Raw genomic sequence first — 13,437 nt, 5'->3', positions numbered from 1 at the left:
AATATTTGCATACTTCTTTGGTGGCATTATTAGTACCTTTGGTTCAGTACTTTTTGTGAAAATAGACAAAATGTGCAAATTCTCTTAATTTTGCACACGAGTGTAGGTTTTTGTCATTACAGTGAAAATATGTACTCACAGTCAATTATAAGTAATTATTTCATTTCCTTATAATATGGCTCGAAGGAAAATGAGTGAGATATATTTTCAATGCCATAATGTAATTTTTCTACCTTCACAGATGCTGTTGATCAACCGTGGAACACCTGCTAAAAACTGTTTTGCGCTTCCATTAAAACAAAATACAGATTGTTGTGTTAATTAAGATACGCTTTAAATTATCTTTAAATAGTAGCTCGACTTGGATGTTGCATCAAAATCTACCGAATATTTCATGCTGGTACATCTAAAAAGGTTTCAAAAATGAATGTTGCAACTTTAATATGTTTGTTTGCTTTCGCGGTGAGTCTTAAAAATTTTTGACATTTATCCAAGAAATCATTATCAATGATTATATATATGATATCTCAGAAGTATTTCTATCCATGAGCAACGGTCATGTGTTCATGAATCGGTTCTCAGCCTTGAGAACTAAATGTATGTTTTGTTCATGTAGAACACATCAAATGTTCGAAATTTTACAGGTATCGGTTGGCTGCCAAAACCTCCTTACTGAAATGTGTGGGCTTAGGGCTTGTCGATCTGACGAATGTTGCATGGGCATGGTTTTGAAACGTTGCATGAAAATTGGTTCCATAGGTAATATATATAAGTACTACACTTTTTTTTTTTTTTTTTTCAAACCGAGCACAACTCAGGTCTATTGCCATAAGCAATTTACTACCTAGTGAGTTGTGCCGGAAGTGTAAGTGCGTGTACCTAACAGTTGAGTGCGTATCTAGTGTTGTGTATGATTTTTCAGTGCTGCCATCTATATCTCAGAAGTGAAGTGAGTGATGTGTAGTGACTGAATATTTGTACTGTTTGTAGGACTGTTGCTCTCTGTGGCGAGACTTTTTAACGGGGAGATCGGCTCGCATTTGCGCCTTGAAGTTGGGAACCACAGAAAACCAAATAAGTACTACACTATATATTTCATATACAGGGTGTCCAGTAAGTCAGGACTGGATCGCAAGAGTCAGATCATCATGGCCACTAAAAAATTCGTATTGGCTTCTAAAATTTTCTTTGTGTAGTTTCTAAGTTCAAGGCAGAGAGCAACACAATGTATGGAATTTATATCAGTATATCTGACTACATGTAAGAGGGCGACTGTGCCCTGAAAAAGTCAAAAGCAGCGTAATTTTGGAACCTCTTCCTTCGAGTCAAAATTTTTTGGTGCCTAAAAATATTTTCTGGCGCCTAGATTTTTTGCGATTTCTCTAGCCCTGCTGTAAGTCCTGCTTTGGCCTTTATCTCATTAACCGTTCGTCGTAGAATATGGTTCGAATTTAAAAAATACTCAAAATATTTTCAGTAATCACACTCTGTACCAGTTTTGAGAGTGAAAATACAGTGTCTCACAAAATAAATAATCTAAATAATTATATGGACACCCTGTCTTAAAAACCCAATTAGAAAGTTGTTACCCTGTCTCTTCTGAGGGTAACAAAAAAAAATTTCACGTTTCCAAGTGCAATATTCGCTGAGATATTATATAGAATTCAAAAATGAGAGAAAAGTTGGGAAAGACCAACATAAATGAGGAAAAGAAGCATTGTCCGTTAAATAATGCTCTTTTTTCCCAATTTTTTTAACTTCAAATATCTCAACGAATATTCCAGTAAGGCACGTGGAATTTTTTGCGACGCCCAGAAGAAACAGGACAACAAATTTCTGATTAGAAGTTAAAAGACAAGGGGATAAGTCGTTACCATGAATAAGCAAATCATTGAAAAGAGAAAGCAGGCTTTCACGGCCGGAGATAACAAATTTCATACTTTTCGGGCTGTTATGTCGTGTTCCAGGCTTCTTTGAAGCAGACTCTTCGTCCACTACTGCGGTGGACATCTTCAGTGCTGTTTTAGAAAAGCGAGGAGACGAAACGACCTCCTTGGATGACCGTTGTCCACTGACGCTTTTGCTGGAAACGCGGAAGGATCAACCTCGTCGTTGTGACGTATAGAAAGTGACGTGTTCAGGTTGATGGGACGTGGCGGCTTCTGATTGGGTGGGTGGGGATCGGAGTCTTTAAATTTGAATGGGGGGGGGGGATCTGAATTCGAAAGATTTGATTTTACAATCGTCCTGATCTTGGTATTTCGGATTGTCGGGTGCCATATCTTGCTCAAAAAACCTATTGAAATCATCTTTGTGCTTAACGATCCCAATAGCTTCTCAGTTTAGTCGGGAGTAGAAATGTGTTTCTGAAGAGAGGGTATCGATGTCTCTTGGAAGTGGAGTTCATGACCCTCGAATTCGGATCCCTCATTCAAATTTGAAGACTCCAATCCCCTCGACGTCGCACCGACGAGGTTGATCCTCCCGCGTTTCCAGCAAACGCGTCAGTGGACAATGGTCATCCAAGGACGATCGTTTCGTCTCCTCGCTTGTCAAAAACAGCACTGAAGATGTCCACCGCAGTAGTGGACGAAACGTCTACTTCAAAGAAGCCTGGAACACGACATAACAGCCCAAAAGGTATGAAATTTATTATAAACAAATCACTATTTTCAAAATCAGAATTTAGTTCAATAAAAGGTGATTCACACACGCAGGGGAATTGTATGATAACCTCCCACATTGAGTGTTGCCTCATAATAATTATGAGTGTTAAACATAAGAATCATAAGAATAAAAAGAAAAAGACAAGAAAAAAGAGAAACGAAAGTTGACATCAATTCCATCTTGTGTCAGAAGCAGGAGATAAAAAATTAACCAGGGCAACTTTTATAACTCACTGTATTTTCACTGTCAAAACTTGTACAAAATAACTTTAACTGAACACATTTTAAGCACGTTTTTTAAAACAGCCAGCTGTTAAAAACCTTAGTATGCATAGCAGAGAGTGACATCATCCTTGGATGAGTCACTATCTGGTTGCAGTGTTCAGTAGTTGTGACCTTTGGACTGAATTAGGTCCGACCGTCCTTGTACGGTCCCGTTCAGTGCACACGAGCTCTAAAGAAAGATTGAGATATTCGTGGCCTTTGTAGTCTAGGGAGCTCACCCGGCAAGTGAGAGGACGAGGGTTCGCTTCCCTGCGCGAGAGCAGTTGTGAATTTTCTTTCTTTCCCAAATTCATCTTCGCATCAGCCAGTTGTTGAAAACCTTAATTCGAAGTATTGCCACATTCCAACGAGTAGGCTTATAGATCAAGGTTTCACGAATGGTAGGCGTAACGACAATATCTAAATGAAATTCAGCCTATGGAAACTGAGAAACACACTTCTACATTTCGACATTTGACTTGATAAATCTAATTGAAACTGAGCGGTAAATTATGGAAATATGTTAATTGATGGGAACAATTATTGCTGACCTTTTCCTGTGTAGTGTCATCTACATAAAATTAATTGGAATAAATATAAAATCCAACTCTTTTACATGTCAGTTAGCCCTTCAAGCAGCATTGACAAGATATCTTGCCTCATTAAAATCCTTCTATTTTAGAATTGACACACACAAGCCCAGATATTTTTTAAAGTTCATTTGTCAATGGAGCACTTTTCCTTATAACCATCAGTTTGCATCTGTCAGTAATACCGTACACATTCCTTTGCGGAATTTCTAGCCCTAACGTATAAATGTTGTCAGAGTTGTATTTGTTTCATGTTCTGCTGGTGCTGCCACCTGTCTTCCATATTTGAAGTAAAGATGATAAACGCTTAAATTTTTCATGTTATGTAAGTATCGTGTTGCAGGTTTGCCTGCTCTCCGCGGAGAGACTTTTTCAAATGAGAGACCGGCTCGCGCGTATTCGCGTCTTATAGTTGGAAAATCACAGCAGTGTGCATCTGTTGAAAATCGGAAGAAAGCCCCTTGCGTTAAAAAAGATATGGCATTTCGAAGGGGGTTTACTACTTTTTTGCTAGGCCATGTAAAGGAAGGGTTGAGGGCAAAAGGTCTGCCTTACCGCTCAAAGAGTTGATAAAATTTGCTCTTTATTGTAATGAAAGAAATCCACCCCGTAGTAATTGAAAGAAGGGGGGAAAAAACTTTTTGAGATATTATCGAACGATAGAAATGTTTAATTTTTGACACTTTCCGTGTCTTTTTGAAACCTTGAAAAAATTTTAGGACTTTTTTCATTAAGGGAAAAAGTGTCAAAGATCAAGAACTTCAATCGCCGATTTTTATTTCAATTGCAAATTTTTATCCAACTGTCACGAAGTAATTATTTTCAGAATAAATAAAGAAGCAAATTATAACAACTAGAATTTTTCTGATTTGGAGTGGTAAAAAAATTTTAAATTTTTCCGAATCACCATTCACAGGAGTGTCACAGGTGAATTGACCTCTCTTTTTGTTGATCATTTTTCCATATTTTACGCACATATCCACCATGGAATTTTCAATCCCCTTTCAGACACTCTTTGTATGCATCAAGATGTTATTTGTAAAATTTACTTTACTAAAAATTTCATTTCCTGTTTTAGGAACACCATGTGGTTCTTTTGCATGTCCGTGCCAGAATGGATTGTTTTGTGTCCCGTTGAGAGGAGTAAGATATATTCATATATTTTAAACTCTTTTTCTCATTTAAAGCAGTGCATTCACATACAGTATATAGAGGTTGTCCTGTTTATCCTAATGCGGCCTTTATCTCATCAACTGTTCGTCGTAGAACGTAGAGGTATGAAATGCTTAAAATGTGTTCAGAAATCACTTTGTACCAGTTTCGAGAGGGAAAATATGGTGTGCAATAAAATTAAAAATCCAAATTTTTATACGGTCTTCTAACTTCCCTGCCCTCTTGCTTCTAATTAAAAAGTTGTTGCGCTGTCTTTCTTGTGTGTGTATGTGTGTGTGTGAGGCCAACAAAAAAATTCCATGTTTTCATCTCCAATATTCGCTAAGATATTTAAATTCAAAAATCGGAGAAAAGTTTGGAAAAACAGCATAAACTAACGGAAAATGTTTTTTTTCTCTCATTCATGCTGTTCTTTCCCGACTTTTCTCCGGTTTTTGAAAATATCTCAGTAAATATTGCACTTAGAAACATGAAATTTTTTTGTTGGCCACAGGAAAGACAGGGCAAGAACTTTCTAATTGGAAGTTGGAGGACAGGAAAGTCGTATTAAAATTTATATAATTTTATTTTATGGCACACTATATCTTTACTATCGAAACTGGTACAGAGTGATTCTTGAACACATTTTGAGCATTTTTTAAATTAGAGCCATACCTCTACGACGAACGATAGATCAGATAAAGGCCGAATTAAGATTTATAGAGCACCTTGTACAGGTTGTTCTAGAACTCCTCTACTTAAATAAGTGGTGTGATAATACGTCAAGACAAACAGTTTTTGCTGTGGAAACTAGGATCACAAATATAGGTGGATATAGAGCAGAGTTTCTCAACCGCCGGTCCGCGGCCTAGTACCGGGCCGCGAGTGATTAGCCGTTTCATTTTTCCTCATTCATTTTCCGTTGGTCTTGTGTTTTGCCGGGCCTTCGACTCACAAAAATAAATGAAACCGGGCCGCGGGCTTGAGGTTGAGAACCACTGATATAGAGGGCCTTCCCCGTTCAGTTGAAAAATTATATTATTGGCATAGGCGGACGGCGGAGGTAAACATTCACCCCCTCTCCACTCCATTATACGTACTTTCGGTGATTTGCCCCCCTTCCGGGAGGCCGGTATCCGCTTACGGTTGCAATGCCTTTACTACTTAGTGCAAATTACGTAGTATTTAAGCATTAGTGCCAAAAAAGGGAAGAAAAACATAGTAAAGTACTGTTATTGAGAGGGAAAAATATTTCCTTCCGTTAGAGAGAGGGGCGATTTTTCCTTCCGTAAAATTTCCTGACTGGAACAAAAATTGTTTTTTCCCTCTCACACCGTGTATGGAAGTTTCCTGTCACTCTTCATGATGTCAGCAAAGTTGCTGCCATATTTCGGTGACTGCTGAAGTGAGGTGATGCATCTATCCCCTACATAGGTGGGTTGCAACCTATAGGTTCCATCGCAAAAAGGGTTTGTCTTGACGCGTGTACTATCACCCCTTTGATTTTAGCGGTAGAGATCTGTGACACTTCGTATGAAGTATTATCTGTCAAGTACATGTATGTAATTAAAAAAAGTTATATATTTTCTCTCTTATTACCTTTATTCATGCAAATTTGATAAAAACTGATAGTTTTATCATCGTTTCGTTTTCAGGGAATAGGAATCTGTGTTCCTTCTCCACAATTGCCATCTATTAAATTACCTTTTGGTTTACCATCTGTAAATTTGCCACAGCTTCCGTTTCCAAATGGAAACTCGCCCTCTGGCCTGCCGTTTCCGCCATTATCGTCAGTTCCTGGGTTATCTGGAAACTCCGCTGCTGGACCTATACCTTTTCCGCCATTACCGTTTCCCATCCCACCTATTAGTTTACCTGGTGGCCCTCCCACTTCAGCATTGACATCACTTCCCTTTTCCTTGACAAATTTCCCATTTCAATTCATTTCATCGGTTCCATTCCCACTATTTAATAACTTAACTTTACCTGGTGGAGGCGTGAATAATATCCCATTTCTCCCATCTCTCCCCTTGGGTAATTCCTCTTCTATTCTGCCATTCCCATTGTTGCCTGCTCCACCTTCTAGTTCAGCTGTTGGCATATCTTCAGCGGGTTTACCGTCTCTTCCTATTCCATTGGTCAATATTAGTGAGTCAATAATTGGAACAGGAAACTAAATGATATTTTTTGGTGATGCATGGAGGACTGGGCCGAATAATACCGAAAGGAAATATTTTTCTATTTCTGAACGAATGGATGAATGAAAATATTATGTAACCAATAAATGAAAAATAAAATGTGAACGTTTTCTGATAAACCTTCCGTGTGATCTTATTATACGTGGATTATCTTGTTTTTAATGTATACAAAAACATTTGAATTAAGTTTCATTTTCATGAATTGAATAAAAGTATATTCAACAGGTAAAATTTATAGTGATATATTAGTTATATATATAATCATTCGTCAAATAATTAATCTCAATAACACTTATACAAAACGCTATTTCGCTAACAGTATACAAATACAAAGGCCACAACAGGCAAAATGCCCAACGAGGTGGCTGAAAAATCACGCCCATAAAAAATATGGATGTCAAATATAACGAAAATACAGAAACTCAAAATAAGAGCAATTATCACGCAAAAAATGATACACACTAAAATAAAACTAATAAAAAATTAATGATTATGATAAAATAAAATACACACACACACACACACACACACACACACTGTCCATAAAAAATTACAGTTGTCTTATCTAAGTATTGACAACTTTTCGAATCATCCCATTATTAACATCGTATTTCTTTTTAAACGTGTCAATTGTGCTAGAATTCACGACTCCCAGAGGTCAGTTATTCCATTTATTTACAATCCCGTTAAAAAATCCTGTGATATCACAACTTTACTAATCGATACTGGTGTTCACTTGTCGGAACACTCAATTGACGGTATATTAATAACCCGTAGTCTTTCCTATCCATTCTAATGAAAATTATAAAAACGTGAATCATATCCCGCCCCGACACCTGCGTTCTTCTAATGTAAACTTATTCAGAAAAACCATGTCTCTCTTCGTAGTTCAAGCCCAGTGGATCAACTACAGCGTACATGGCTCTTCTCTGCACCATGTCAGCCAAGTCTATGTCCCTCTGTAGATATTGGTCTCCAAAACCTTACGGCATACTTCAGTCCAAGACGAATAAAGCCTCAAAAAAGTGGAAGGATCAATTTAGGAGAACGCGAAGGCACCTTTTTAAGAACGAAACCGCGTATTCTATTCGGTTTTTTGACCAACTCGAGGCAATGTTCAGAAAACATAAGCCGCTCGTCAATGAGAATTGCAAAATCAGTGATCCTATTTGCATCTAGAATGATATTACCATTTAACTCGTAAGTGAAACGTAGGTTGCACGAATCAAATTAAGTGCCCATGCAACTATCAACGCTAAAACTCATGCTCGATTCATTTGCCCATGCCGCGATCATATTTAAGTTCGTCTGGAGAAACTCCCTATAGCTTGAATTCCCGATCACCCCCATTAGCTTCACGTCATCAGCGACTTTGCTAATAATCCCATTGATACCCTGATCAAGTTTATCTATAAAAAGTGAAAAAAGAATGGTACAAGGACACTCAGAGATCCCAATGGTACAAAGACCCCGTTGATCATAACCCTCTGTGATCTATCTCGCAACCACGATTCTATCCACTTCAACAAGTTGCTCCAAATGCAAATCTCACGCAAACGCTGCAAAAGTTTACCATGTTGCACCCCATGTTGAATGCCTTTTGGAAATCAAGATATACAACGTCGGAGTTTGTACCTTTGTCTTTGGGCAAAGATACAAAAGCCGAGACACACTACACTGACATGGCGTGATAAACGCGTGAATTCTGATTAGTGGAAATTCTGTGACGCGGAATTCTCAAGTCCCAGAATTTCCACGAATCAGAATTCACAGCGTCTCTGACATGACGTGAAATCATGTCACGTCAGTGTAGTGTGTTTCGGCCTTTATTCACATGATCATAGAAAGAAAGAAGATATGTTACATACGACTTTCCCTTCCATACTGGAACCCATGCTGGTTTTCCGCCAATACATTATACTCGTGCATCCACTTCACCGATTGCTTTTTGATTATAATTTCCAAAATTTTCGAGAGGGAACTCGTCAAACTCACCGGACGATAATTGGACAAGGTTTCTCTACTACCCGAGCATTCTCTAAGAGAAAGATAGAGAGAGAATCCTTGGATAAATATAATCTGGCGCTTAGCACATAAATTTTTAAGAAGTTTTAGAAATTCAAATCTTCCACTTGGATATCGTTGAGAACTTTTCACTTAAATTGATAACTTTAGATAAAATTCACTTCAAATCAAGTTTAGACATCCGTAAGTTGGTGAAATTGCCACATGAATGCTGGCAGGCTTATTTATCTGAGAATTAATATTTAGTTAAAAAGTAAATGCCTACTTAATTTCTGCAAATATGTAAATTCAAGTCCGCCTTGGGGCCCTTTGTGAAAACAATAGCCGAGCACCAGAGGAATCTTAATAATTTCGGGTCTCTGCCCCGAATTTCATATATTCTGTGGGAGACGGAAATCGGAAATTCAGAGAATTAAAATTATGAAAATTTAGAATAAATGCTAGAAATACTTTTCTAATTCACGAAAATTCGGGATAAATGTAAGAAGTAATTCCGGAAATAGATGAAAATTCAAAATAAATGAAACAAATAATTCCGGAAATTGATGAAAATTCAGAATTCTAAAAATGATGTTCAGAAGTTCAGAAAATTCCTGAATTATTTCTTTCTAGATGAAAATGAATAATTCCAAAATTTATGAAAATAATTATTATTACTGTAAGCGCGGGCCTCCCAAAAACATGCGCGACCGCACCTACTCCACCAAACACCAACTCCGGCCATATCGCTGTATTGCAATTTACTGCCATTAGTGAGATGGGTTGGAAGTAAAGGCGCTGTCGATCGGTAGTCACCTCGAGTTCGTTAGAGAAAATATCTTATCTATATCCTCCCTTGGGTTCGAACCCGGTACCCAGACAACAACAACCTTCACGATGGTACACGAGCATCTTACCACCATGCCACTCAGGCACACCTGTCGTACGCCCCTAAAGACGGCTCTGTGTAATTTGTATTTTTATAAGTTCAAAGTAATGTTCTCAATTAGCTCTTTTTATTCATTATCGCTATCAATAAAATTCATAAAACTGACGTTATTTTTCTCAGTTTTTCTGAAGTGTTTAATAAAAAAAAAGTCTCTTATAATAAATTATTTCTCATACTATGGAATCTTGGTATTGATGTTTATTTGCTTGAATGGTAGGAGGATTTCGTCAACAACGCTAACGATTCGGTTATTTCAAATACCTTAAATCTCTATATCTTATATAAATTTTAACACTTTTCTTTTATGAGACTCAGTTTTCCCTCCATTGTGTGTTTTTTTTATGTTGATGATAAAATTTGCCAGAAACACACAACCGCCCTCTATTAGGGACTTGCCACTAATAATGATTCTATTTATCAAACTGTTAATGATAAAAACAGATCAGAATTTCTTCAACACAACTTCAAGTCCGTCTCAAACCTGGTGTTCATCACTTTAACATACATATCACTTTTGTGATTTAAGTCAGTTCATTTCTCTCGCACACTCATGCAGATGGAAAAGATAAGTTCTTAGTATGTCCAGAGCGTTCAGTTTCGAATTAAGTCTTACTGTATTCACTGAAATCATTCCATGAATTTTTTTAATGGATTTTCTCATATCTCAACTTCCTATATCTTCCGTAAACAATGATATTTCTTCTTACATAAGATATCATGTGTATCTTTTTGAATTTTTTCGGATAACGAAGATTTTTTTCGCCGCCTGGCTAACGAATCTAACGAACATTTTAGCTGATACGAGTATTTAGTTGCAAATCAAAATGAGTCTAATGAGTAACTGTTACCTGAACCAGATTAGTTTATTTTCGAACTCCGGACCAGTTTCCACATACACCTCTCTTTCTCTTTCAGAACGATTTTGTGGCATTTCATATATAATGTATTTACCCTTACAGTGGCAATCCCGAGATATGTCGTCTAACTTGAACCACTTTATTTTGGCTATTCCGAAATATCTCGGGTTCTAAAGCCCTCTGATTTCGGCATTGACAAATCCAGATACCGTTATACGTTTTCTTCACCTGATAACATGTTTTCCTTCCCTCCCTTGCCTGGTCAATCAACTGCCAGTGGGCAGAGTCAGCTTTTGGTCAAAGTCTGCCGACAGAAAGGGATGGATGTTTTAGTATAGGAACATTGCGTACAACAGAAAATATGTATTTTCTGTTATTTATTTTTATTATTTATTTATTTATTTTGTTTTTTTATTATTATTATTTTATTATTATTATTTTATTATTATTATTTTATTATTATTATTTTATTATTATTATTTTATTATTATTATTTTATTATTATTATTTTATTATTATTATTTTATTATTATTATTTTATTATTATTATTTTATTATTATTATTTTATTATTTTATTATTATTTATTATTGTTATCGCTATTATTATTATATTATTCTGTTATTAAATAGAAAAGTATTTTCTTCTTCCTTGTTTTTTATTATGACTATTATTTTGTGTTGGAGGGAAGCATTTATCACACCCCGAGCAATCGGGAAAAAATATTCTTCTTGAAAATAGGTGAAAATTTCTAGAAGGTTTAGTGATTTCTACTGTAGAAGTTATCATAATTTATAATCAGCATTATAACATGCTAAAATTTTAAAAACCCACTTAAAAGGTCAAGCTAAGAGAAAATGCATTAAAAAAATTCCTCAGACTTGAATAATCAAGACTTAATTCCAAACTGAACACTCTGGACATACTAGCAACTTACCTTTTGCATCTGCATGAGTGTGTGAGAGGAATGAGCTCACTATATCATATAGCACACCACCTCACGCACTTTTTTTCCACTATGGCCCACGAACCCTACTGTATTCCATACTGTAACGTTTTAATCGCATTTTAGATGGCGCTTCGACTGCGGACTTTCGTCAGGAAGAGAGAAGAAAGAAGAAAGTTCGTTATTTACCACTTTATAGTCAAGGGCGTAATATTGCGTTCAAACGGCGGTGGAATAAATTAAACAAGTTCCCTCTGTTTTCTTTCCTCTATCCACATCATCGGGAGGATTTGCTGTAACCCTACGAAGTTTTTCTTTTTACCTTCCGTTTATTTCTATACTCCTATTAGTGATTTTTATTTCCACGTATGTGATATATATTTCTACTATAGATAGATAGATAGAACCGCTCACAACCCCGGACTGATGCAAAGCACCTTACTTTGCATCAGTCCGGGGTTGTGAGCGGTTCTATCTATCTATCTATAGTAGAAATATATATCACATACGTGGAAATAAAAAAAAAAAATTATTAAAAATATTTCTACTATATACATATAAGAGCGAAAGTGACCAGGTAAGGTGAGGGTGAAAAGAGAAATCTATATACTTCCTATATACCTACTTCCTTATCTCTATCCTCTCTGTTATCTGTACTTATCTATTATACTGTTTTCCTTTCATTTGTTTTTTCTTCCTTTTCTTCTACATTTTTTATTTCACCTTCTTTTCCTTTTTCCTAACGTACGGTTAGGTTAGGACAAAGTTACCACATTAATCGCCGATTCGTCAAATAAAGATCATACGAATTTCTTGCCAAAAGCTTGTAAGCAAAGGGGTTAAGTGTCATGACGGTTGTGTGTGAGGGTTCATTGTGTGAGACGTACGTGGTTATTTTATTAGTTGTTTTTTCATGTTAATGTTGTGTTTCTGTTAATAAATGTTGTGCTTGTCTATCAATTGATGCCTCGTCCATTTTGCGCCACGCGGAAATACATAATGTAAAATAAAAGTGATGTTCAGTTTTTCATCTTCCTTTAAATTCACCTTCGTTTATCTCGGCCTTCGGTCAGTATTTGTTTTTTATTTTTTTTATTTTTTTTTTGCCTTGAATCGCGCGCGGTGTGTGTAGTAGGTACTGATACAATAAAATTAATATATCCAGATTTTTCTTTGGTAAAGAAAGACGATATTTGTATCGTCTGTTTCCAGCTAACAGACGATACAAATATCCTTTATTTGTGTTGCGAACTTCTCGAGATATAGCATAAAACAATTTCGTTACGAATAAAGGGCGTGAGCCTGGTGCCCAGACCGGAAGATGTATTAATATCCGTATAGGGTATCATCGGAATTTGAAATATCTTACAAACGATACCATTGTCTTTTATTTGCGTTACGAACCTCTCGAGATATAGCGTAAAACAATAATTGTTTTAATAATAAATTATACCAGACCCACGGCCCATATTCGTAACCAAATAATTTCGTTACGAATACGAGCCATGGATCTGGCGCCCAGACTGGAAAAGCTATTAAAACCCGAGGGGTATCATTGGATTTGCTCAAAAATATCTATCAGATGACACCATTGCCTTCTATTTATGTTGCCAAATTCCCGAGTAAAAGCGTAAAACAATTTCGATACGAAAGTGGGCCCCCGAACCTGGCGCCTAGACCATAAGTGATACTAATATCAGGATGGTATCATTGGATTCGCGTTAACGTAATCAAATACGTAGCATAAAATAATCGAAATATCAATGTGTGGAAAATCCCTTATTCTCCGGGTACTCTCAGCCACTGACTTAA

The 13,437-nt window shown here is 36.5% G+C and overlaps 1 protein-coding gene across 1 annotated transcript; it reads left to right on the top strand.

The window, feature by feature from the left end:
- Positions 1 to 239: 239 nt before the first annotated feature.
- Positions 240 to 6,989, top strand: LOC149085273 (uncharacterized). Its single transcript, XM_089233190.1, has 4 exons — positions 240 to 462; positions 645 to 759; positions 4,599 to 4,663; positions 6,328 to 6,989. The coding sequence occupies exons 1-4, from the start codon at positions 424 to 426 to the stop codon at positions 6,847 to 6,849; spliced, it is 741 nt and encodes a 246-aa protein (XP_089089316.1). The 5' UTR covers positions 240 to 423; the 3' UTR covers positions 6,850 to 6,989.
- Positions 6,990 to 13,437: the final 6,448 nt, after the last annotated feature.

This window comes from Pholcus phalangioides, unplaced genomic scaffold (genome assembly GCF_987345545.1).
Source record: "Pholcus phalangioides strain wild (caught in Gottingen) unplaced genomic scaffold, Ppha-v1.0 ptg000007l_1, whole genome shotgun sequence".
Taxonomy (NCBI): Eukaryota; Metazoa; Arthropoda; class Arachnida; order Araneae; family Pholcidae; genus Pholcus; species Pholcus phalangioides.
This window is presented reverse-complemented; position numbering and strand designations above follow the sequence as displayed.

What these genes read in the sequence shown, in the direction of transcription:
- LOC149085273 (XM_089233190.1), top strand. Translation starts at nt 424, where the DNA reads ATGAATGTTGCAACTTTAATATGTTTGTTTGCTTTCGCG. An exon ending in TATGTTTGTTTGCTTTCGCG is followed by an intron (nt 463 to 644) that starts GTGAGTCTTAAA and finishes GAAATTTTACAG; the next exon opens with GTATCGGTTGGCTGCCAAAA. An exon ending in CATGAAAATTGGTTCCATAG is followed by an intron (nt 760 to 4,598) that starts GTAATATATATA and finishes TTCCTGTTTTAG; the next exon opens with GAACACCATGTGGTTCTTTT.